At 39.3% G+C, this 26,270-nt stretch overlaps 1 protein-coding gene across 1 annotated transcript; it reads right to left on the bottom strand.

Moving 5' to 3' along the window:
* Positions 1 to 1,457: 1,457 nt before the first annotated feature.
* Positions 1,458 to 25,459, bottom strand: GLO1 (glyoxalase I). The gene is made up of 6 exons (XM_032862309.1): positions 25,321 to 25,459; positions 10,668 to 10,750; positions 8,105 to 8,245; positions 7,292 to 7,359; positions 6,306 to 6,395; positions 1,458 to 2,962 (listed from the first exon to the last, which is right to left on the bottom strand). Exons 1-6 carry the CDS (start codon positions 25,402 to 25,404, stop codon positions 2,874 to 2,876), a joined length of 555 nt encoding a protein of 184 aa, XP_032718200.1. The 5' UTR covers positions 25,405 to 25,459; the 3' UTR covers positions 1,458 to 2,873.
* Positions 25,460 to 26,270: the final 811 nt, after the last annotated feature.

The raw sequence follows: 26,270 nt of genomic DNA, 5'->3' as shown, positions 1-26,270 counted from the left end.
TATTTGACCAAGCTCTTCAAGGGCAGAAAATGTCTGGTTTCTTCCAGGTTCTCAACATTTCATTTCACCTTGTTGCAGTCTATTTATGCCTGCTCAGAAGCCCTTGTTTGCTCCTCCATTTTAGCAGTCTCAGTTCTGATCCAGTGCCCACCCTCAGGCAGGCAACTAGAGTAAATATGACCTCTTTAAGCCAGAGTGGTCTCATTCCCTGTGCCAGTGATTAGACATGGGCAAGTGAACCAATGTTGGGAAGGCTTTTATAGTCCCTAAAAGCACAGGAGGAACAAATGTTCTTTTCTTTCACTGGGCATTGTTGGATTATTCATGACACCTGGAAATCATGGTAGGCATCTCTGATCATGAGCATTATTAGCCCAGAAAGAAAATGCTGAGAATGACAGGGTGGGAAGGAAACCAAGGTTCTTGAGATCTCTGAACCCTCTACGAACCCGTAGAATTGGGTCTTTTCTCATGACCAGCAGCAAGCGTCCTAATATAACCCTTTTCACAAGCAGTTGTGTTGCTAAGTATGTGTACACACTGTATGCAGTCCTGCTCAGACTGCGACGTAAGGAAGCCACAGTAATTCTCTCAGCCATCAGCGCCTCATTCAAACCACCATATTGTAACTGAGTCCCAGGCTTAGCTGTGAAGGGCTCACGGGAGACTGATTTTACATTGACAGTAAGCTCCCATCTTGTGGTCCGGTCGTGGAAAACGAGAAAACCTTGTGCTCTCCTGCACTCTTTCATATCACTACTTCTGGATAAGTTAATTGGGAAATAAGTAATTTGTCCTAGTCCCGCACCTGGTGATAGAATATACATCCTTTCAATGCACACAGAGATGAATTTAAGGAATAAGCAAGGCCTGTCTTTTGACACATTTTTACTTAGCAAGTAGAGAAAGCTTTTTTCCCACAGAAATAAGGTTTAAAAGATTTATGAATCTAATCACCTTCCCATTTGATAATTCCAGTACCTAGCGTGTGAAACTGGTCTTCACTGGTTCCCACAACTCACCTTTTGATATTTGGACTTTCTTCTTTGTACCTTTTCTACCATATTCCTTTATCCTTATTTACTCTTCCCACCTTTTCCACACTTACTTATCCATAGAAACTATCTGCTTTGCAGGACAGACAGAATTACAGTTTTCCAGCTCAGATGAACCTGCAAGCCCTTTCAAATCATTGCAGGCTTTTTTTCTTTTTCTTTCTCAAGATTTATGTATGAGATAGAGAAAGGGGAGGGGCATATGAAAGTAGGGGGAGGGGCAGAGGGAAAGAATCTTCAAGCAGACGCCCCACTGTGTGTGGAGGTCACCTGGGGCTCAAGCCCAGGGCCCATGAGCTCAGAACCTGAGCTGAAACCCAGAGTCGGATGCCCAACCAACTAAGCCACCCAGGTGCCCCACTGCCGGCCTTTTTAAAAAGAATTTGCTGGTCAGTTCACAAATTAAACACAGTCTTATCTGAAATTTTATTTTCTTTCAGTCTGTAAGTACTGCTCTTTGTTTGAATTGCTCACATAATCCATTCCACCCAAAAAGGAAATGTCAAGTGCTTCTAGCAGTGGAAACAGCAGTCAGCACAGCCTATCCAAAGGTCTTCTGCTAGAGTCTACAGAAAATCTAAATGTTAGGTAAACCACTAACCAGATGTTTTTGTTTCCCTGGGCCATGAGATTGTCAAAATCGGTTTGATTTTTTAAAACCCATCAAATATCAATCATGGCAAGGAAGACCACTGAGCTGATTCCTGATAACTAAGTAATGGTTTTGCTGAACATCATTTATCCTAAATGATTACTGACATCAGAAAGACCTTGGGGTAGGGGCTCTTCGAGTAATGAAGTAACACAGGCATGGCTTGCCCAGGGATAAGCAGGTGTCCCCAGAACCGCCGTGTACTACAGACTTCCTCTGCCGCTCCTTCCCTCATCCTGGTGCTCAGGCCCCAATGCTGAGAGGACAACATTCAAACTCAATGACGGTTTTCACAGCAGAGGTGAGTGGAGGAGGTCTTGTGAGGTACTAATTTTTGAAGTACAATCTTAATACTAAAAATGAGAATCAGGTCTCAAGTACTTGAGCCCATTTATAATACTGCCTTAATTCATTAAAGTTATTTTCCATGTCTAGCCTGCCTTCTTTCTCACAGGATAGAGGATAGCTGGGAGGATTCAATGAGATACAGTGACAGCCTAGCCCAGTCTCTGCACACCAGTAAATATTCTTCCCATCTACCGCCCCATCCCCAAATAAAGAGGTTAGTCCTTGAGCTTAGAAAGTACTTTGTAAGTAAGAAGAAATTAGCTTTTCTATCATCATCCTTGTCAGTCTGATTCTGACTTGCTCCCAAGACTACCTTCTCTTTTGTGAAATAAACACTTTATACTACTTGAAGTATACATGAAGTTTCATTTTTGTTCAGTGTTCTTTACTTTTCGTTGTGAAAAGGTATTTCTGAGGAACTGAAACCCCAGAAGGTAAACACAACAAAAACTTGTTAATTTTTTTTTTTTTTTGGAGAATGATGATTCAAAGGCAGACTTGTTGAGAAATCATATATAGGAGAAAGAAGGCAAATGCAGCCTCTGAAGGGAACTGTTCTAATTATTACATAAAAAAGTAAAGTTATTTAACTACATTCAAGGACATAAGACAAAGCACTACTTTAAAACCACAATGACTGAATTATTAGGTGAAAAACAGGCTGAAATAGAAAAGAGGAATGGACTTCAGAATAATCTGAATTGGGACAATGATTCTTCAGTCCTAGATGTTTCTGTTGTCTATCTTGAATTACACCATTTCCTTTTTTACCTCCCACAAGGTCTTCACTGAAATCACAAAGCAGTATTCTCACAGAACTAAATAATAGTTGTCATTTTGTTAGGATTCAAAATTTCAATCCAGTAGCCATCGGGATCTTGAATAAATGCCAGGCCTTTCATTTTACCTGTAAGATGAAATGAATTTAATTATAAAAGAGACTTTTTAAAAATTTATAATTAAGAACATTTTTTATTAATCCAAATTTTAATTTGCATTTTAAAAAGTACATTATTTTGCTTATAGTTTTAATTTTAGACAATTCTATTGTCAGCTTTGCCCAAATGCATGCATTTCAGAATGACTAACATAGTTACATTCTACACACAGCTGGGAACCAACTCTCCTGAAATAAACTCTGTAACTGGCTGCAGTTTTAGGCACCAGATTTTTACTTCACCTTCATGATACAGTTCATGCTACCCGTTGAGTAATCACAGAGATTGTCTTATTTTATTAAGATTTTATTTATTATTTGAGGAGCACCTGGGTGGCTCAGTTGGTTAAGCAACTGCCTTTGACTCAGGTCATGATCCCAGGGTGCTGGGATCAAGCCTAGTGTCAGGCTCCTTACTCAGCAGGAAGCCTGCTTCTGCCTCTCCCTCTGCCTGCTACTCCGCCTGCTTGTGTTCTCTCTCTGTCAAATATGTAAATAAAATAAAAGATTTTATTTATTATTTGAGAGACAGAGTGCGTAAGCAGGGGAGGGGCAGTGGGAGAGGGAGATCTTAAGCAGACTCCATGCTGAGCACAGAGCCGAATGTGGGGCTCAATCCCAGGACTCTGAGATCATGACCTAAGCCCAAACCAAGAGTCAGAAGCTTAATTGAATGAGCAACCCAGGCATCCCAAGATTGTTTTACTTTAAAGAGGAAAAGAAAACAGGTGTTTGAGCAGGTAGCATGGCATACCCACACAGCCGAAAGACCCAGAGGCTTGGGTCCTAATGACTTCTTTAAACACTATTCTAGGTCACTCAAGCTCTGTCGGTCTTTCTCCTAGGAATTCATAACTGGGATTGAGAGGCTAGTTGGCCTAACAGTAGAGTTGTTTGCTTAAATGGAAAAATGTGACCTCAGCAACTATTCTGGGACCAAGATGCTAAATTAGTCTGACTCCCATCTCTCTCTGGCTCTTTTTCCCAAGATCAACCCCATAGGAACATATATGGAAAATGGGAGGAAAAAAAAGTGAGAACTAGGGTGGTGACTGGGGAGAGGAAGAAGTGGGTTGGGGTAAGTGTTTTAATCTGGTCCATGTGGAAATGGATCGTTTTGGCCTGGACCAGAAGGCAGTCCATCATGGCTGTGGGAGAATAAACAGAAGGGGTTTTGTTAGCTTGGCTCTTGCTCCTCCCAGTGTCTTGGGCATCAGCTCCTGCCCCCACATTAGGGGAGGTTCAAACGACAGGTTCAGATGCCCTCAGGAGTAAATAAGGGTAAGACAGAAGACTTATGCCCTGGAGAAACTGACAGAAACAGGTGAAAACCAACTGATCTTCCCAGCCTCCACTTTCCACACAATCACAGTTAGGGAATGACCACCTCAGAAGAAGGGTCTCCTGCTTCCTCTCTGAGGGACAGAGGGGAGGAAGATGTGACTGAAGAGCTGTTGTGCAGAATGCAAGGATTTAACTCTTGTCAGGTGCCTAGGGATCTCTGCGGGGCCCATCTTCCTGAGAGCATGGGGGCTGTTAAAGACTGGGGTCTAGCCTCCCCCCATTCACACTGCCTGATGCACCGGAATAGTAATAGTTGCAATGACAACAACTCCTCAGGTATCAAAGTACAAGACTTTGAGGAACATAACCATTAAACAAACAGTGGATGACAGATTCAAATAGAAGAACAAATATTAAACCAACGGCCCAAGAGCTATTAAAACATGTAAAAGTGATGAACGGTATGAACTATTATCAATACGAAACAAGAACAAGAAAATGTTTAAGGAACTGAGGAAAAACTCGGGATCAAAATCATTATAGCTGAAATTCAGAATACAATAGATGAGAACACAAAAGATGACTATCAGAACGGACAGGAAAAAGAGGAAAGATTAGCTAACTGGTATGCTAGTGTGAGGAAATCTCCTAGAATAAGAAAAAAGAAATAACAAATATAACAAAAGCATCCAGAGCAAAACAGAAGATAACCTGAGTCAGCCGATTTTTCAATAGCAACACTGGATAGAAAAATAAGATCATGGAGTTGTATTTTCAAGATCAAAAGAAAATGAACCTAAGATTTTATATTCAATAAAACTGTCATTCAGATACAAAGATATGGGTCTGAGGCTTACAAAGCTTCAAAAGTTTTGCCTCACAAAAAACCCTCTGAAAACAGTTTTGGTTGAGATACTTAACAGAGGGACAGAAAAACCCAAAAGATGCTGTAAGAGCTACACAGAGAAAAGGACTTTGATATATATATTAAAGGGAAAAAAAAAAAAAAAAAAAAAGCCAAGGCCAGGGGGTACCTGACTGGCTCAGTTGGTAGAGCATGCAACTCTTGATCTCAGGATTTTAAGACTGAGCCCCAGGCTGGGTGCAAAGATAACTTAAAAATATGAAATAAATAAATAAAAGCCAAGGCCAAATAAAAAGGAAAAATAAATCAGTAATATCCTGGTCTGGGAGGGTATCTGGATAACAAATCTCTCTTTTTTTTTTTTTTTTTTTAAGATTTTATCTATTTATTTGACAGAGAGAGACACAGAAAGAGAGGAAACACAAGCAGGGGGAGTGGGAGAGGGAGAAGCAGGCTTGCCGCTGAGCAGGGAGCCTGATGCGGGGCTCGATCCCAGCATCCTGGGATCACGTCCCAAGCCGGAGGCAGACACTGAACGATTGAGCAACCCAGGCATCCCTGGATACCAAATCTCTTAATTGAAAAAAAAAAGGATTAAAATGAAATGTGAAATGTTTCAAATAAAAATTGAATTAACATGCTGGCAGAAACAGATCTAAGTAAAATAGTTACAATATATATAAATCCAACAAAATCTAGATATGTACATTACTATTTCTAGACAGATACCTAAAACATAAGGACATGCAATGGTTATAGAAGAATAAAAATGAAAGACCAGCCATTTACTAAGGAGATGTGGTGTATTTATATTAAAATCAGATTAACATGGGCCTTAAGGAACTTATTTTGGGGTGGCTAGGTACACCCTGAAATAGTGAGAATCAGTGGCCAGTGAGAGAATATGGTAAGGTCAAAGTGTGGGGAGAGAGCCCAGGTTTCTGTGTCTAGTCCCCTGTGAAGCCACCCTACTTGCTGTTTTAGTTCCCTAAGATACCCAGGTATTTTTCCAAGAATTCTTTTGTTTTCCTTAAGCTGGCTGAAGCAGACTTCCTCAAAGTTACTTGCAAGCAGAAGGATCTACTACAACAGTACTCTCTGTGGTTGCTTCATGTACATTAGTTAACTGAGGAGAGGCCGGGAGAAAGCAAGCAGCAGACTTACCATCGTCAGGTCTCTTCACAAATTTGACTCCCAGTTCTTCAAATCTTTTACAAGCACCATGTACGTCAGGAACAGCAATTCCAATGTGACCTTCGGTGGCCACCCCCAAACAAGGTGGGCAGAAGGAAGAAACAATTACTGCAGGGTATCCAAGGGCCACAACTAGCTCCCAAAACAAGTTTGTTTCAAAACATAAGGCACCTGAAAACTGACTGAATCAAATAAAGTTCAAAACTTGTATTAAAAAACAAGACTCTAAGTCTAACTGGCTGCGTATAATAAGCTAATTAGTAGCTCGGACTTATACATTATCTCAAATAAGCCCAATATTGGGCTCATGTATAGTTCAATCTGTTAAGAATAACTATGGAGAAAGAGTAGTCATTTACTCATATTTAATAGGTTTGCTGGGGCCACTGACTATATAGCAGCCAATTTAAGTCTGCAATCCTGTTATCTTGACTGAGAGATTCTAGATCAGGGCAGAAGTGTATGCTAACAGAAAGGGGGATTATTAGCAACCTTGGTTTTAGTTTTTTAAATTAAAAAATCTACTGGAAATATACTCCTGAGACTGAGAAGTGAAATCATTGTGAGAGTAAATGTAGGGTTTAGATGGAGACTATGAAATTAACTCCTAAATAAAATTTTTATGGAAAAATAAAACAGCCATACTCCTAAGCGGTTGATTATTCTTTTTTCCAAAAACACATATGTACCCTTATGTTTATTGTAAAATTACTTACAACAGCCAAATTTTGGAAATAACCCAATTGTCCATCAATATTAATACATATACATACAATGGAAAAGTGAAATTCTGCCATTTGCAACAACATGGACAAAGATCTACAAGCACAATGCCATGAGAAACCAGTCAGTCACAGAAAGACAATACCACACGAAGAAGCTGATTATTCTTAATAAGTGCCCAACGCACAAATCATACAAATCCATGTATACAACACGGGAACAGGCCAACATACCGAATCCTCGAGGGTCTGAGTTGCCACTGTGGTAACTCTGGGTCTCATCATCTTCTGTACCCCAATTGCTACAAAAGGAGGGAAAACAGAATTACAAGTGACCTGTAGAACAGATATTCTGCTGCAATAATCTCTTTGAAATCTTGGCATGTATGTATGCAACTTCATATGCTTGGTTTCATCTTTGCTACTGTAAATATTTAGGTTTCAACTATAGAAAAGGCAAATGGGAAAATATGATTTTAATTAAACTAAGGAGACAATAAAACCAGGCATCTGGATAACAACAATAACAGTAGCAACTGTCATTTATTATACTTTATAGAGGCTATTTATTTATTTGATTTCATCTATTTGATCAAACAGATCTATTGAATCTATTTGATCTATTTATTTATTTGATCTCATTAAAATATCTTCCAAACAGCTCCATGGGCTAAGAGTTGAGTCTCCATTTCATGAATGAGACTGCCACCAAAGGAGGAGACAACGTGTTCAGGGTCACAGAGCTGTCTCATCAGAGCCAACACTCATGTCTAGGTCTGTCTGATTCCAGAGCTGTTTTGAATCAGGGACACATTAAATCAAAAATCCTGAAATAAATGCTCTTTGGTTAGTTGTTCCAAAGGACACAGAAACAACATAAAGAATAAAACAACATTCCTAAAATGCTGGAATTACGAAGACCTTAAAGACTCAAGCTGCTACAAATGCAAAGTGATTAGGCAGACCTGGTTTGAATTAAGCTTATAAGTAAGGAAAAAAGGTTTATAAAAATGCAGACTATACAGAAAGATAAAAACTGATACTCACTGTGTCAGTTCAAGTGTAGCTTTCCTGGAGAATACCCATGCTATTTTTTCATCTTTATCTTTTGGGATGTCATTCTTTTCCTCATAAGCCAAGAAATAGAGTGAGAATTTCATAGTGGGAAAATCTAATTTTTGGAGTAGCCTGAAATTAAACAACAAGCCAAAATCAATTAACAACAGGAAAGGCTGACTCATATTAAAATCAACATGACAATATTCAAGTTTTACTAAGAATAATATGAACCCATTTAATAGGAAGAGCAGTGGGAAATCAATGAAAATATCTCATTAAAAAAATTCATCTGTAAATATCAGTGAAATAAAAAAGTTTTCACAAAACAAACTTTTATAATTCTTCAAACATAATGAAATTTAGCTGGAATTATGGTACTTAAGTGGCAAAGGTATCTTCAAAGAAAATTTTGTCCATTTTTGGTAAAAAATATGATGCATTTCCTTATTGTTCTTTTAGATATATGACATTCAGTTAAGTGAAATATCTTACTATGCCAAAACTCCTAGGAAAAGGAAGTGAGGATAGGTGGTAAGAGAGAAGGAACGACAGATGAATGTCACAAAAGATATGAATGTCAACGATACAGTAGTTAACCATATGAAATACTGCAGAAAGGTCATATAATATTGAGACTGTAAACAGGTGACTAGACATGGAGAGGTCCTGAGGGCAGTCTCAGCAGCATGGGGCAGCAGATGCCATATGGCCCTGATGGAGACGAGGGGAGGTGAGCAAGGATGGTTGACCTACATAGATGATGGGTGATGATGGGAAAGAGAGCAGAGGGAAAGAATTATGCTAGAATAAAGATTTCAGCTTGTTTGTAGGTTGAGGGAAAAGAGCCAGTGGAAAGGAAGCTCTTTGGTGAATGAACTACCATCCTAAAGTTTCAAAAAGATGGTTGAAGGGTGCCTGAGTGGCTCAGTGGGTTAAGCCTCTGCCTTCAGCTCAGGTCATGATCTCCCCATCCTGGGATCGAGTCCTGCATTGGGCTCTCTGCTCAGCAGGGAGCTTGCTTCCTCCTCTCTCTCTCTGCCTGCCTCTCTGCCTACTGGTGATCTCTGTCAAATAAATAAATAAATTCTTAAAAAAAAAAAAAAAAGATGGTTGAAGAGGTGCCTGGGTAGCTCCTCTCTCTTCCTCTCCCTCAGCCCCTCCCACGCCCAAAAAGATAGTTCAAGTCATGGCCTATAAATAAATTTAAAAAGTATACCATTATTCTGCAAGGAGTAGGGTAGAATGAGGATGGACACAATACAATTTCATTTAGATTATTGAGGACTAAATGCTCAAAGATAACCTTATTTTTAATCAATAAGAGAAATGGTTGAAGCCTATCTAGCAAATGGAAGGTTTCTAAGCTCTTTTAATTATCACTGCTATGTAATACACCTTGGCCCACTGAGACCCAGCACTGACTTCCCACAAGTAAGATTTACTCGAACATGTTTATAATAAGGTCATGAAAACTATCTCTGCACCTACTAAAGCAGACTGCACAAGCCTTACACACCAATCAGGTGGGAACTAGAGCAAATGAACCTGTTGTAACCCGCTTTTCTCAGCGAGCATATCTTTCAGTATAATGTCAAGTTGTACCCTGTTTGGGGGCTCTTGAAAAACAAGGTCAACACTGGAGTCAATCAGATCTATATTTGAATTACCCCTCCGCCATGTGCCCACTGTGGCATTTGGGGCCAGTAACTTAATGTCTTTAAACTCTGGCTTCTTCCTTCATCTGTAAAATGGGGAATATAAACAGTTTTGTGAGCTACTGTGGAGACTGAATGAAAAACATGTAAAATGTCTGGCAAATACTGAGTGTTCAATGTATTTGTTTTACTCTTTTATATATGCTGTAAACATTTGCTAAACTACTTTTTCTGGAAAGAACTATAACAAACTGCTAATAGCAGTTATCGTTGAGGACAAGGACTGGGTAAGGGAGGTGAATGCTTTTTATTTTATATTTTTCTGAACCGGTCAGATTTTCTAAACAAACATATACTGTATTACTTGAATTTTTCTCTCAATGTCAATGGAGGCTATCCAGGCAGTCAATTCAAAATCATTTTATTCTTTATGTATCTATATTGTCAGAAACAAAGAAAAACCCCTCATGTTATTCAGGGAAACTAATCAAGAAAAATAAACAAATATGCTTTGAGGACTGCAAGATCAGTGGATACTACCTATTCAGGAAAAGAGAATACATCCCATAAAAATGAGACAGGTGGCCAATTTTAGGCAAACTCATTCATTTTCTAAGTAATGCATTTTTATAACTCTATCTTTTCCAAAGTAAATAAGAGGCTGTAACATTAAAAGGATCTGAACACATTAAGGATCAAACAACTCTCAGAGAGAAGGGAGGGAGAGAACACCCAAGTACTCGGCCAATGAGCCCAGTCCAGACACCTGGCCAAAAGGACTTCTGTGATTTCTGAAGAAAAGCTTAATCCATTTTTTAAACGGATCCGGAAATAATTCCAGTATTTGCAAAGTTATGCATTTAAACACCGCAGGCACCAGTAAATAGTTTACTTACGTCATTCCAAGAATTCTAGTATAAAAATCCAATGACTTCTTAGGATCCTTAATTCGTAGCATGGTCTGCTGCAACAGAAAATCCTAAGGAGAAAGAGCACATATCAAACAGGGGTGATGTCTGGCACTTGTTACCAAAGTTAATCAAGCTTTCCACTGGAGGATATAGTCTGCCTCTGTAACACAATGTTTCAGAAGAAAGCAACTTTGTCCCCTCAGCCTTGCCTAGTCCCCACACCTACCACTTACACTGCCTACAGCTCTCTGCCCAAGGATGCTTCTGGTCACGAGAGCAGGCCCCTGTGTGGGGCAGGCCCAAAGGGCCAGGGAGGTGGTTCACACCCTCCAAATAACCGACAGTGGATAAAAATCCTGGCTCCCCTGGCCCTTAGTGGGACAATTCCACAGCATGTTCCACCCAGTCATGCAGAGACGTCCCTGCAGGATGACAGCCCAGTCGCCCTCAGGGGTAATCCACTTCCACATACTTTTTATTGCATTCTCTGACTGCCTGCCAAATAAACTACTTACAACCAAATACGTCCAGTCTGCTTTTGGACAACCCAAAATGAGAAACTGATGTTACAAATAAAGAATTTAATTACTGTAAAATGTGCTAAATGAATGCATAAAATGCCTTTCCAAAACTATTGGTAACCATAGCAAAAAGTTACTCACAACATCCTAGACTACTAAAATAACTGAAAGCTTAAAAAGTTACTGTCTCGGGACACCTGGGTGGCTCAGTTGTTAAGTGTCTGCCTTCAGCTCAGGTCATGTTCTCAGACTTCTGGGATCAGGCCCCACATCAGGCTCCCTGCTCGGCAGGAAACCTGCTTCTCCCTCTCCCACTCCCGTTTGTATTCCTTCTCTTGTTGTCTCACTCTAATAAATAAATAAAATAAATAATAAAATAAATAAATAATAAATAAATAAAATAAATAAATAAATAAATAAAATCTTTTTAAAAAAAAAGTTACTGTCTCTAACATCACTGTGAAACTGTCCAATTTACAAATCAGGAAACAAAAGGCTTGACATCACCAGAAGAAGGTATTTTAATTCATGGAATTAAGATTTTTAATGGCATTAATAATACTTTGCCATCATTTGGTACAGAAACTATGAAGCATTACTATTTATAGGTATTAATATCCCCATTTTATAGATGAGAAATACACCTGAGGTGATTAAATTGTCTTCTAAGTTCAGGTCTCTTTCTACCATAGACGCCTTCCAAACTATGAGTCCGTTCACTACATTTGTGCTTCCTAACAGATTTTTTCCTGTTAAACCCACAGCTTGACAAACAGGCCCGAAAATTCTGAACTCTCCCTTTGCAGACATATAGACATCTCTCCCATGTAACTCACATCATATAAACACAAATGTGTTTTATTCATTCAGCATCATTAGAAAGTATTTTTCTATCTTGTTAAATTTTTTTTGAAGATTTTATTTATTTATTTGACACAGAGAGAGAGATCACAAGTAGGCAGAGAGACAGGCAGAGAGAGTGGGGGAAGCAGGCTCCCTGCTGAGCAGAGAGCCTGATGTGGGGCTCAATTCCAGGACCCTGGGACCTTGACCCGAGCTGAAGGCAGAGGCTTACCCCTCTGAGCCATCCAGGCACCCCTCTATTTTGTTAAATTTTTAAGTGACCAAAATGTACTCTTATTTTAAGCATTAAAATTCTCATTTAAAACAAAACTAGCCTAAAAACTACTTTATCTTAATAAGTAGATCTCAATGAATATAATAATTTCATTCTTCATTCACAGCTTATAATCATATATAAGGCAGTTGGCTCAGAAATAACATGTTTCTAGAATACTTGGCTTGCTTTTCTCAGCCAGGTATTGCACTCCTGAAGGTCTTAGTTTCAGCAAGAGCTAAAAAAAGGAAAAGCAGCTCCTGACATCCAGTTCACAATGAGGTCTTGGTTTTCCCCATTGAACAAAATCACAAAAGCACCTACTAAGTCATGCTGTAATTGCAGTGAAGGGAGATCAAAATGCAGCAAATACAATTCAACTTCATATTCTTGGTTAGTGCAGATTAAAACAAGGCACTGTTTGAACTTTCGTAAGTGGGATCTATACACAAGTGATTAAAACTACCCAAAAAATATTAGTTACTATTACATACACAAAACCTCCCCTATCTACTTATTTGCTTTAAAAATGTGTGGAATTTCCTTATTTTCATGATTCAGGGACATCTCTATAAACATGAATTATTGTCTTACAATGAAATATAGGAGCTCCTGGTACATTTACTACTACTTTTCCTATATTGAGATAGTCCCTGGAACTCCTGTCTTTATTTTACTCTTTTAATGAGTTTTTTGTCCCCTCACATACCATTAAGCTATTAGTTGTCAATTCTATCACCAAAACTGTCCTTTTATGGACATAAAGCTAGTGCTCGCTTAGGCAGCACATACTAAAATTGGACATAAAGCTAATTTCCCTAAATTCTTTGATTCTACACTTCTCACTACCTGTTAGCACCCTGATCCCATCAACCCCTCCTCCCACCCAGACTTGTTGGTACTTTTCTCTCTCACCTTGTCCCCTAAAATCTATTCTTGAGGAAATTTTTAAAGTTAATCCAGTTCACTCTTCCACTCAAAAACCCTGAGAAGGCTCCCCATTTCACTCAGAGTTAAAGCCAAAGTCCCTACAAGGGCCCTCAATGGTTGGCCCCAGTTGCCTCACTCACCCCTTCTGCCCACTCACTCAACTCCACGGTTGTCTTCAGCAGGTCACCTAGGCCTCTGCTGGAAGGCTCTTTGCCCGGAGCCACTCCTCTTCTTCGTTTTTTAAAAATCTTTATTCATAAGTAGGCTCCACACCCAATGTGAGGCTTGAACTCCTGACCCTGACCCTGAGATCCTGACCCTGAGATCCTGACCCTCTACCAACTGAGCCAGCCAGGTGCCCCTCCCCAGAGCCACTTCTAATCTTTTTAACTCTGCTCAAATGTCATCTTCCCAATGAGGCCTTCAACTGACTACTGTAACTCTCCACTTACCCCTTTTTTTCATTTTCTTTTTCCATAGTACTTGTCACCATACAATATGCTATTTACTACATTTATCTTTTATTGTTTTTCTTTCCCTATTAGAATATAAACTCCATAAGGACAAGAGCGTTTGTTTTGTTTACTGGTTCACCTCAGAGCAGAATCTGGCACAGAGTAGATTCCCAATAAATATTTGTTGAATGAGTAAATGAACTTTCACTATGATGTTTCTTTACAGTCAAGCTGCATCCAACATTACCAAAAAAAAAAAAAAAAAAAATCATTACACTTAACATAATAACTGCGTGCCAGACACTGTTCTAAGTGATTTACAGAAATCAACTCATAATCTTCAAAACAATCCTATGAAATATGTATTATTACCACGCCTACTCTCTCTGCTGAGAGAGTAAGTGTCAGAGAAAAAGCAGTCTGGTTCCAAAGACCTTGCTTTCAACAACCTTGGCTAAACTGCCTCTAACAACCAAGAAATAGACAAATAAAGACAGAGCATAACAGAATATCGTGAACCCATTTAAAATGCTGCTCTAGAGGTGTATTAAATGGCAGGGAGCATTCACATGGTATATTAAGTTTAAAAAGATACATGTATGGTTTATTTAATAGGCTATTCAGATTAATTACATCTTAAAAGTAATACTAAGCCTCTAATTAAACATAAATTCTATTAACATGGCTATGTACTAAAACTATCTAAATACATACATATAAATGAATATTAAAATGAACTTTTAAAAAGTCTATACATCATGGGGCACCTGGATGGCTCAGGTGGTTAAGCATCTGACTTCAGCTCAGGTCATGATCCCAGGGTTCTGGGATCAAGTCCTGTATCATGCTCCCTGCTCAGTGGGGAGTCTGTTTGTTCCTCTCCCTCTGCGGCTCCCCCTGCTTGTGCGCTCTCTCTCTCTCTGTCAAATGAATAAATAAATAACATCTTAAAAAAAAAAAGTCTATACATAGTTAACAATACTGTATTGAATGTATACTTGAGAGTTGTAGGAGAGCAGATCCTAAAAGCTGTCAGCACATACACATAAAAAAAAGTAACTATGTGAGATGATCACATTAACCTTATCATGGTAGTTGTTTTGCAGTATATGTGTATCAAATCAACATGGTGTACACCCTAAACTTATACATTGTTATATATTGATTATATCTCAATAAAGCTGAAAAAATAGTTTTCAAAAAAGAGAGAAAATGGAAAAATACAGTATTGTTCCAACTGAGAAGAATCATATAATAAATTATTTCCAAGTAAATGTGTAGATGAAATACACACTCTAGAGGCGCCTGGGTGGCTCAGTCGGTGAAATGTCTACCTTCGGCTCAGGTCATGATTCCAGGGTCCTGAGATCGAGCCTCTCATCAGCTCCCTCTCCCTCTGCCACATCCCCTGCTTCTGCGCGCTAGTGTGCACACTCTTTCTCTCTCTGTGCCAAATGCACAAAATCTTTAAAAAAATATATATACACTCTAATGCCATTTATAACCTTAAAGGAAGTATACATGGCAAAAAAATTAAAGGTATATTCAATATTAGCGGACTTATTCATGAAAAACAGGCTTATGAATCCTTTGCTACAAAAATGTTATTTAGAGGATATAAAAAACAAGCAAAGCTTGCTTTTTATATAAGGCTCAAGTTATTCTATGCTAATAGTTTGCTTTTTATCACCAGCATATTCTGTCAGCTCTGTACTTCTGGTAAACACCTGAATGATCCTTCCTCAAAAAGTCCCTAAAAATGAGTGCTTGTTGCTATGGTTCTAAAACATTATTTAAAATAAACATATTTTGTGTTTTAAAAAAGTAGGACTTACATTCATGTCCTGTCTCATCAGACAATTCTTAACTTTGTCTTTCCTTTTCATGCTCTAAATTTGGACAATGAAAGTCGCCTTTTATATCTAAACTATCTTTGGGTTTTCTGGGATGGGTACTAGGTAATAACAAAGATTTGCTCCTTTGCCTTATAAAAGAGTAATATAAATAATCAGGCTTTGGGAGAGCATTGTCCAAATTTAATTAGCTCAAAACTACTTTGAAAAAAAAATTAACAGTACAATCAAGGATGTTTCTAGTGCACATCTTATGTGTCTGCCCTATCATCCTGACAAAATCATAAAGGCGGGACGTGGATATGAAACTTGGGTAAATCTTCATTTTTTCTTTTTTTTAATCTATGGATGTTCAATTGCTCCAGCACAATTTGTTGAAAAGCCTATCCTTTCTCCACTGAACTGTGTTCACACCTTCACTGAAAATCTGTAGGGTGTATTAGTGTGGGTCTATTTCTGGGTTCTCTATTCTGTCCCACTAATCTGTGTCTTCTCTGCCAATATCACTAAGTAGTTATTACTGTAGCTACACAGGAAGTCTCAAAATCAGATAGACTGATTCCTTCCATTCATTCTTTTCAAAATTTAGTTATTCAAGCTTATGTGCCTTTCACAGTTTTAGAATAATCTTACCTACCAAAAAAAAAAAAGGTTTGTATTAATTATGTATATCAATCTGTAGAGGATTGACATCTTTACTATGCTGAGTCTTCCAACGATGAACACAGTATGACTCTCCACTTATTTAATCTTTATCAGTACTGTGTAATTTTTATCATGTAAGTCTGGTACAGGGTGGATCTATACCTAAGAAATTTTTTTGGGTAATTGGTGCTCATGTGTTTTCTGCTAATATGCAGAAACAGAATTGGTATTTATATGTTTATCTTCTTCCTGTTCTGTGATGTCAATGAACTCACTTATTAGTCCTGGAAGAGTTTTTTATAGATTCCTTAGGATTTCCTATGTACAATTATGTCCAAACAGGGACAATTTCATTTCTTCCTTCCAATCTGTATGACTGTTACTTCCTTTTCTTACCTTATTGCACTGGCTAGAACTTCTAGCAGTAGACTGAATAAGTGTGGTAAGAACAAACATCCTTGTCATGTTCCCCTAAATTAGGGGAAAAGCACCACCATTAAGTACAATGTATATTTTTCATAGATGATCTTTATCAAGTTGAGTAAGTTCCCCTCCATTCCTATTTTTTTCTGGAAAAAAAAATTTTTTTTAAACATGGATGGTGTTGAATTTTGTCAAATCTCTTTTTTTCTTCTTTACCTCTAATATAATGATTACTTTGATTGATTTTGAATACTGAACTGGATACTGGAATAAACCTCGCTTGGTCATGGTAACTTTTTTTATTTATTGCTAGATTATATTTGCTAATTTTTTTTTGAAGATTTTATTTATTTATTTGACACACAGAGAGAGAGATCACAAGTAGGCAGAGAGGCAGGCAGAGAGAGAGGGGGAAGCAGGCTCCCCACTGAGCAGAGAGCCCGATGTGGGGCTGGATCCCAGGACCCTGAGATCATGACCTGAGCCGGAGGCTTAACCCACTGAGCTACCCAGGTGTCCTATTTGTTAATATTTCATCAAGGATTTTTACCTCTACAGTCACAAGGAATATTAGTAATTTTCTTTTTTTGTACTGTCTTCATCTGGTTTTTGGTATCAGAGTAATACTAGCTTTATAAAATGAATCAGGTAGAAAACAAACAGAGTTGATGGAAGGTGTGTGGGCCAATGGGCTAAATGGGTGACAGGTATGAAGGAGGTACCTGCGATGATGAGCACTGGGTGTTGTATGCAAGTGATGAATCACTAAATTCTACTCCTGAAAACAGTATTACACTATGTTAACTGACTAGAATTTAAGTAAAAATTTGAAAAAGTACAAACATTTAAAAAAAAATCAAGAAGTGTTCCTCCTCTTCAATTTTTAAAGGGATTGTATAGAATTGGTGTTCGTTTTTCTTTAATGTTTGGGAGAATTCTCCACTGAAATCATCTGGGCCTTGAGAGATCTTGTTTGGAAAAATCTTAATAACGAATTCAATTTCCTTATGTTATAGAGCTATTCACATTATTTATTTCACACAGGTAACTTACAGTGGTTTGTGTTTTTCAAAGAATTGGCCCACTTCATGTAAATTGCCAAATTTACACGTACAGAGTTGTTTCTAAAATTCCCTTATTATCTTTCTGATGTCTGCAGTGTGCAGTGGTATCTCCTATTTCATTCCTAATATTGGTAATTTGTATCTTCTCTGTTGTCAGTGTTGCTGCAAGTTTATCAATTCTATTGTTTTTTCCTTCAAAGAACCAGCTTTGTTTCACTGATTTTCTCTATTTTCTGTTTTTAATTTCGATGATTTCTGCTTCTTATTTCCTTCCTTCTACTTCCTTTGGGTTACTTTGCTCTTCTTCCAGGTTCTTGAGGAGGGAACTCCAATTACTGATTTGAGACTTCTCTTTTCTAATGTATGCGTTTAGTAATATAAATTTCCCTCTTAGCACTGTCTTAGCTAAGATTCCTTTCTTGTTTTCATTCAATCTATTTTTTTTTAAATTTCCCTTGAGAACTCCTCTTGATCCACGAATTTAGAAAAGTGTTATTTAGCTTCCAAGTGTTGGGAGCTTTTCCTATTATGCTTCTGCTGCTGATTTCTAGTTTGATTCTGTTGTGGTCAAAGAATATACTCTGTCTTATTTCGGTAATATTAAAGTGTCGAAGTTAGTTTTGAGGGCCCATGACATGGTATGTCCTGATATACATTCTAAGGGGCACTTGAAAACAAAAGTGTATTCTGTTGCTTTTGGGTGGTGTTCTTTAAAGGTTGATCACTTGTTTACTGATGGTGTTGTAGAGTTTGTCTACATTCTTGCTAATTTTCTGTCTAGTACTATCAGTTGTTGAGAGAGGAGTATTGAAATCTTCAACTACAAATAGGAACTTTTTTCTATTTCTCCTTTCCATTAAATCAGTTTTTGCTTCTTATTTTCTTGCAGCTGTTTTTTGTGTGCAGACATTTAGGACTGCTACATCTTCTTGATCAACTGATCCTTTTATCATTATATAAATATACTTCTCTAACTATGATAACTTTCTTTGCTCTGGAGTCTACTTTATTTGGTATGAAGACAGCCATTCCTGCTTTCTTTGGATTAGTGTTTCCATAATAATCTTATTCCATCCTTTTAACTTGCCTCTTATTATATTTGAAGTGAGTTTCATGCAGACAGCATATATTTGAGAATATTTTCATTTTCTTTTATTTCAGTTATATTGAGATACAACAGACATATAGCACTGTATATGTTTAAAGTATAGAGCCTAATGACTTGACTCATGTATGCTGTGAGAGGATTACCACAATAAATTTAAATAATTATCTCATACAGAGATAAGTTAGGGCATGTTTTAAAATCCACTCTGCTCATCTCTAATTGGTGTATTTATACCTAATGTAATTACTGAAATACTAGGGCTTGAGTGGTTATTTTATTTACTTTTGCTTTCTGTCAATTTTTTCTTTGCCTTCCTGTAAGTTATTAGAACATTTTTTATAATTAATTTTGACTTTTCTGTAGTGTTTCCTCATGTACTCTTTGTATAGCTTTCTCTAGGCATTCGTTAGGTTGTTCTAGGCATTCAAATATATATAAGTTATCACAGTCACTTGGTGTCATTGTTTTATCAATTTAAGTGAAGTACAGAAACCTTACCTCTCTTTACATCCCTTTACTCTCTCCCATTTATAATTATCTTAAAGTATTTCCATTGCTGGGGTGGGGCAGAATTTCAGGTTCCCCATGTTTCTCCATTAATAAATCCAGTGGCAAAAGCTTGTTATTGTCTGGTGAGACAAAAGTCATGGCCTCCTATTCAACTTTCTCTGATCCCACCCTGGCAGGGGGATAATGGACACCTCATTGCAACCTGTTCGGTGAAGACTAGGCTCCCCACCCAGCCTTTGCCGGCACAGGCTGGGATGAAGCCACAGTTTTTTCTGTGGTATTTGGTTGTAGCCATTATTGTCTAAAAGTTTTCTGCCTTATCAGGAAACACTGCCTATTTCCTGGTCCTGTGAATGGAAAGCAGATTTTCATGGGGTTTGGTTTGGTTTGGTTTTGTCTGCATCCACTGACATTTCTATAGCTCCAAGTTTGGGCTAAATGAGGCAAAAATAAAACTTGGGGAAGCTGGCCACCATGTTGCTCCTAGGGTCTGCCTTCTAGGTAGGCCCCTAGCTAGTCTGCCTTCTTCTCTCCACCTTTCATTGTTTCCCTATGTTTATATTATATAAAACGCCTAGAGTATTTAGCTGTACCTAACAGGAGGAACAGGGAAAAGTATGTGTACTCCATGTTCCCAGAAAAGTGTCCAAATTGATTTTATACAATTGCCCCAACAATGAGGTACGTTTGGTCACCATATGCCTCTTTCTAATGATGAAGACACTCATCTCTCCAGAACTGTTGCCAAGGGGCTCTGTACGATATTCCATCTTATTCAAAATCGAGATCAGGATCTCCATTGCCTCCACCACCTCCAGTCTTCAGACAAGAAAAGTTTCAAACTTGTATTAGCTATATTTTCAGAAATATTAAGATTTCTTTGGCCTAAAGTGTGCGTTTTGGCCTTAGTAACAGTGAGGCCAACTCCCTTTGCAGCCCATCAACTCTCTTTCCCAATGAGTTTTCAAAAGTGTTGCATTACCCTCAGCAGAGTCTTCAACTCAACATTCAGACTCACAGGACAACCACAGGCTAAAAGGGTTTTGGTTAGAAAAACACAGCTTGCAACACAGCAGGGCTAGCTGTCCCCCTTCAGCAGGAGTACTTACAGAAGTCTGTACAGCTCAGGGGCAGGGAGCAGATCTGCACTGGGTAGGAGCAGCAATCACCCTGGTATAGAAGCCCTATGATCACAGGAACCAGTATCTCTAGTAGCAACCCCACCAGCGCAGCTTCCAGAATCTCCACAAGGGACAGTTTTAAGAACCACTACATTCAGGGAAGCCCAAAGCTATGACTTCTTATTGGGTGTTGATAATTCTCCCTCCAGATGCAATGTACCTATCAAGTTATTTTTTATCATAAGCAATATTGCTAAGCAACAAACACCATTTCTGTTTCTTGGGAAATAGCTAGAGTTAACCAAAATTGTCAAATTCTCATCAAAAGGTTCAGGGCTTAACTCTTCACCCCTAGGTATCCCATCTCCTGTAAAACAAAAAATGGATCAAGTTTTGTTTTTTTCCTGACTTTTTAAAGTCACAAGTGGCTTTTAGAAAGACCCTTTTGGAAATACAAGCATATCTGAGGGGAACAAAATTGTTTTCTATGTAAGAGCTGGAGCACATGGTTGATGTACAAGATGGTTTGATATATTTTTTTCTTCACTATCTTCCTCTTTCCAGTGTTATTTGCCTGACCCAACCTATGCCAGAATGTGATAAATTGTTCCTGAAAATAATTCAGCCACTCCCTTTACATTTATTCTATCTTATCTTCATTGGTTCCATGTGGTTCTTTCCTTCCCACTCTATAATTCAACAGCCAAAGCTGTACTTCAAGTATACTCACCCTACAGATAAGGGAGGCAGAAACAGCTAGGAGACACAAAGGAAATTTTTTAAAATTTTAAAATTACCTGTGATATTAGGAAACATAACTGCCAGACTGCTCTTACAACAGGTAACAGAAACAGGAAAATCCTAGAAGCCCTCAGGATCACAAGACCTTTAAAAATCTCGTGCAAAGGGAGGGAAAACACATGAGTGTAAGAGAAATAATTCTTCAGAAGCAATATGGTTCAAATACTGGCTCTACCACCATTACTTAAGTAAATCATTACTTTTCTTGAACCTTAGTTTTCATATCTTTAGAATAGGGATAATTATAGTTCTCAGCTTGTAGGGTTGAGTTACAAAGTATACGGGATAATGCATGAAAGTACTCAGCATAATGTCACTAGAATCCCTTGTCAGCCCAAGTCAGATACCTGGAGTCTTCCTAGATTTCTTCCTCCCCACTTCCCTCTAATCCAGCCCAAGTGTCCTACCAACTTGACTCCTTAAATTCCTTTGGGCTCTTGCTCGGTGTCTTTCTAATGAGCATTATCTTCCTCAAGTGCTTTTGAGCTACTACTTCCTCCCTGGTCTCTGCTTCTTGCAGGCTTACCTAGATGCAATCCACTGACCTCCCCATAAAGTACCACAGTCATCTTCCTATAGTGAAACCCAATTGTGTCATTTCTGGATTAAAAATCATTACTTCAAAAAAAATCATTACTTCAGGGGTACCCAGGTACCTCAGTAGGTTAAGCATCCAACTCTTGGTTTTGGCTCAGGTCAAGATCTCAGGGTTGTGAGACTGAGCCCTGCATCGGACTTCATGCTCAGGGTTATTCTGCTTGGGATTCTCTCCCTCTCCTGTCCCTCTATCCCCCCGCCCCCGACACCCTTTGTACTCTCTCTCTCTCAAATAAATAAAATAAAAATCATTCCTTTAGTGGTACTTCACAGCTTTTAAAGGAAAGTCCCAAAGGCAAGCACATGTGGTTATTGCATACTTCTCTAACTTCATCACTTGTTAGCACTCCCCTAAACTGTTCATTTTGAATGTTTCTGGTACACTTTTATCAGTTTAAAAAGAGAGCATGCACCTCCTATAAATATGTACTTATTTTAATTATATACACATAGAAATATACTAATAAAACATATATATTATAAAATATATTTACCAAATAGAAATCTTTACAGGATGAGAAAAACAAGCATAATGGGGTGGGGGGATGCTCATATTTTCTTTGAGCATCCGGATGATTGTCTTGCATACCTTCCCCTCAACTTCCACTGCTTACAACTTCAGTCTTGTGTCATCTGTAGATTCCTGCATCAGTTCTCTGATGTCTTGTACTTTTTATATTTACTATGATTCTCTCTGCCTAGAACAGTCATTCATCCATCTGGCCATTCCCCTTCCTTCCTCCTTTCCATTCTCTCTTCCACCTACCCCTGCACCTAATTCTACCTAGCTACTTCCTCTGTATTTGGTAAAACTAAGCTTAAGTGTCACCAACACTCAAAGTTTTCCCTTACCACTCAGATGGGATAAGACTTCAAATTATTACATTAAAGGACACTGATAGAGACTATAAAAAAAACTTTTTTTTTCAGGAGATTATCACTTGGGAAAAGAAGTATTTGGCCTCATGAAGACAGCTGGCCAATAAGACTACCCAGGAAGTGGTATGACTGTACATTCCTTGGCCAAGGACAGGCCAAGGAATGTCCTTCATGACAAAGATTCAGACAATCAATAGGAAAGTTGATGTTCTACCACCACTACCCTCTCCTTTCCAAACCAGGCCCTCACCACTTATTTCATCTTCTGGAAGAACCTTTCAGGTTGCCTCATCACCTCCAGGCCTGGAGTCCTCCAAAGTACTCTATAAAATGCTTTCAAATCCTGAATGATTCCCTACTACTTATTTAAATCCAGCTTCCTTAGATGTGACATTCAGAGCTCTCTCATTGAAAGGGAGGCTTCAACCTCCCATTCTAGCCTTTCCCACCACAGCTCCACTGTTTAGATAACCTAAACTTCAGAAACATGTAACTCGCCTCTCCAAAACACGCCTGCACTGCATCTCACCGTATTTGCTCAGGTCTTTCTTCCACCTAGAATGTCCCCTCCCACGTAACTCAGTCTCCTAGATGATTCTGGAACCCTACTCATCTTTCAAGACCTAGGTCCACCCCCACCTTCTGACTGATGTACTCCCTGATCCCGAGTTCAACTGTATCACTTTTCATAGTTTAGAGAAAAATAATAGACTTAATCCTCCTTGCAGCTCTCTTTATATTGCTTTTACAAACTCAGCCCCAGTGCCCTGCTAAGATCACTACAGCCAATGGCAGATCTGGGGATTTGAATGTAGGTCTTCAAACATCAAATACCCGAGGTATATAACATAGCACAGAGGCTACCTTCCAAAATTTCTTGCACTCCCAGGGTACTTTATAATTTAACAGCACATTAATCCCAGCTCCGTCTTATGTTAGAGTTGGTGTCCTTTTGGTGAAGAGACCTCATCTTGTTCATCCCAGTAGCCCCCCAAAACCCCCATCAGGCTGAATTTAATTCACTTAGGTCTTTTACTTTACTTTGTGTCAAGTTCCAAAATTGCTGAAGTCAGTATTCCAGAAGCAGAACAAGGGTGGAAGTTGAGAGTGCAGGTGCCTCTCTGGACAAGTTACTCAGTATTTCTATGCTGGAGTCTCCTTATTTGTAAACTAGAGATAATAATTATGCCTTCTTCATAGGGTTGTCCTGAGGACTAAATTAAGTAATGTACTTCAAACAACAACGCAGGACCTGGCACACTCGAGGTATACCAGCTGCTACTACATATCAATTTTATGTCCCCCACATGGTATTTCAGGACCAAAAATTATTAATTTTAAGAAGTAATTACTCCATATAACCAAGAGAAATTTCAATGATGTGTAGTTTAAGTTAAGAATGCAAGAAAATGTATTTAACAAATTTTCTAAAGGTATCTCTGAAATCTATTTAAATAGCCCCATACACAAAATCCCCAGTTATCTAGGACACTAATTTATACTGAATGGCTCAGTTTATATTATGTGAAATAACTAGGTACTTATATTACATAATAATAATACATTAGAGGGTATACAAGGGAAATGAGTGTAGGAGGAAATGTTATTTCGTTCTTTCTTTCTTCCCCCTGAACTTTGCAGTGACTACTATTTTTCCTAAGTTCCAGGCGCCAGTCAAAGGCTTTAGCAATCAGAGGTTGTCTGACTCTTCACCCCAAGACAAAGAGCAAGCAGGGGGCAAACTCATCAACAGATATTCAATCCTCAGGAATTCAGAAATTCCCCCATCGAATGAAAAAAAGTACAAAGGCGTTTACTGACACGGACACTGCAATAAACCCCCCAAGCGGCTGCTGTGTCAAACCTTGCCAGCGTGGAGGCACCACACCTGAGTGAGTTACCCTGACTCAGTGCAGACATGTTAAGCAAGCCGGAGGGATGCAACAGGTCATTCCTCTTACTGGGTCTCTGCTGCGTTGAGAGGGTCGGTGAAGGGATCTCCAAGATTCCCCTTGGATCTAAGCTTCACGATTACTATCACTTCTCCTGGGGCCACCAAGCACAGGGAAGACAGAAGTGTGGCCGTGAGCAACCATTAAAAACCAAGCAAAGGCGAACTCTGGGGCGCGGTTAAACTCGGCGGGATCCATGATTAGTTTGCCCGAGTTAAGCCAGCAGCCAGAATAGGCTGGGATGGGCCAGCGTGGATTAGAGACCTTCGAACCTGGACTGCGAGTTCTGAAGCTGCTCTCACCCGCCATAGCTATTGACCCGAGGAACACGCACACCAGAGTCAAGGGATCTGATTCGGGGTTGGCCGGGGCTTCTAGTTACCGTCCCAAAATAAACAAGTTAATGCAAGCAGGGTCGCACTCTCTGGGGAAATGGATCCTCTCACTATCTCCTACTGGACACCCCTAGCCCTAGCCCTTCACCCGACCCATTCTGGTCCGCCCCAAGCGGCGGGAGCTGCAGCCACGGCCCGATGGCGTTCGAACCCAGCCGGAGCCCGGCCTAGCTGAGCCAGGGGATGAGCTTCCCACGTCTCCCCCGACACCCCGCTCCGCCCCGCCCCGCCCCGGGGCCGCTACTCAGAAGTAGGTTCTGCGCCAACCTTGGTGCTGGGATCCGGGTCAGAGCAGCAACCGAGGGCAGCCTCGTCGGTGAGGCCGCTGGATGCAGGCTGCGGTTCTGCCATGGCCGCAATGCTGTTTCACCAACTACGGTCCCGAGAACAGAACAGTCACCTACACTCCTCCGGCCGGGCGCTGCCTTTAACTCGCAAAGCCGAGAGGGCGCCGCGGGGAGGGCGGTCGCTGATTTCCAGCCAATCGCTGCGCAGAGAGCAAGTTGGCTTTCTGCTGATTGGGTCCCAGTGAATCAGACCCTCCGGCCACAGGACTCTACCCCAAGACTACAAGTCCCAAGGTGCCTTGCTCTTGAGGGGGCGGGGGAGATACCAAAAAATCTTGCCGAGTGGAAAGCGTGATTTCTCAGTATTGCTCGTTGATCTTGTTTGCGTTTAATTGTTAAAGTTAAGGAAACACCCATACCGCCCTGTTGCAACTTGGTAGGAAATTGGAACCTGATGGAAAGAGAACTGGGAGCTATCCTTTTTTAAAGTATAAGGATTCAAAAGTATTTTCTCAGTTTAAGCCGTACAGGATAATTAAAACAACTCTGATTTGGTCGAAAATCCAGGTTCGAGTTTTGGTTCCACTATTTATACGCTATAGAAGCATGGAGTAATTACTGGCCCCTCTCTGAGCTTCCTTGCAGGATTTTGGTCGGGTTCAAATGAGATTTAAGTCACGGTTTCACTACTTACGTTCTACATTAATTTTTCTAAGGCATATATTTTGTGTTCCTTGGAAGACTTAGTTATCACTGTTCTTTGATGACTGACACATAGCACATGGTCCATACATATTTCCTGTTGTTAGAAGACGAAATGATCATAATTAGTATAAACATAATTTAGAAAAGGGCTTTATGTTAATAAATTAATGTAGAATGAGATTTGACAAAGGGTTTTTAAGTGAATGGCAATGTCTATGTAAATTA

The sequence above is a fragment of the Lontra canadensis genome, unplaced genomic scaffold (assembly GCF_010015895.1).
Source record: "Lontra canadensis isolate GAN:19392208 unplaced genomic scaffold, GSC_riverotter_1.0 scaffold23, whole genome shotgun sequence".
Taxonomy (NCBI): domain Eukaryota; kingdom Metazoa; phylum Chordata; class Mammalia; order Carnivora; family Mustelidae; genus Lontra; species Lontra canadensis.
Note: the sequence above shows the minus strand (reverse complement) of the source record. Positions and strands in the feature narration are given on the sequence as shown.

What these genes read in the sequence shown, in the direction of transcription:
- GLO1 (XM_032862309.1), bottom strand. Translation starts at nt 25,404, where the DNA reads ATGGCAGAACCGCAGCCTGCATCCAGCGGCCTCACCGACGAGGCTGCC. An exon ending in GCTACACTTGAACTGACACA is followed by an intron (nt 7,360 to 8,104) that starts GTGAGTATCAGT and finishes CTCCTTTTGTAG; the next exon opens with CAATTGGGGTACAGAAGATG. An exon ending in TGTGAAGAGACCTGACGATG is followed by an intron (nt 2,963 to 6,305) that starts GTAAGTCTGCTG and finishes TTCATCTTACAG; the next exon opens with GTAAAATGAAAGGCCTGGCA.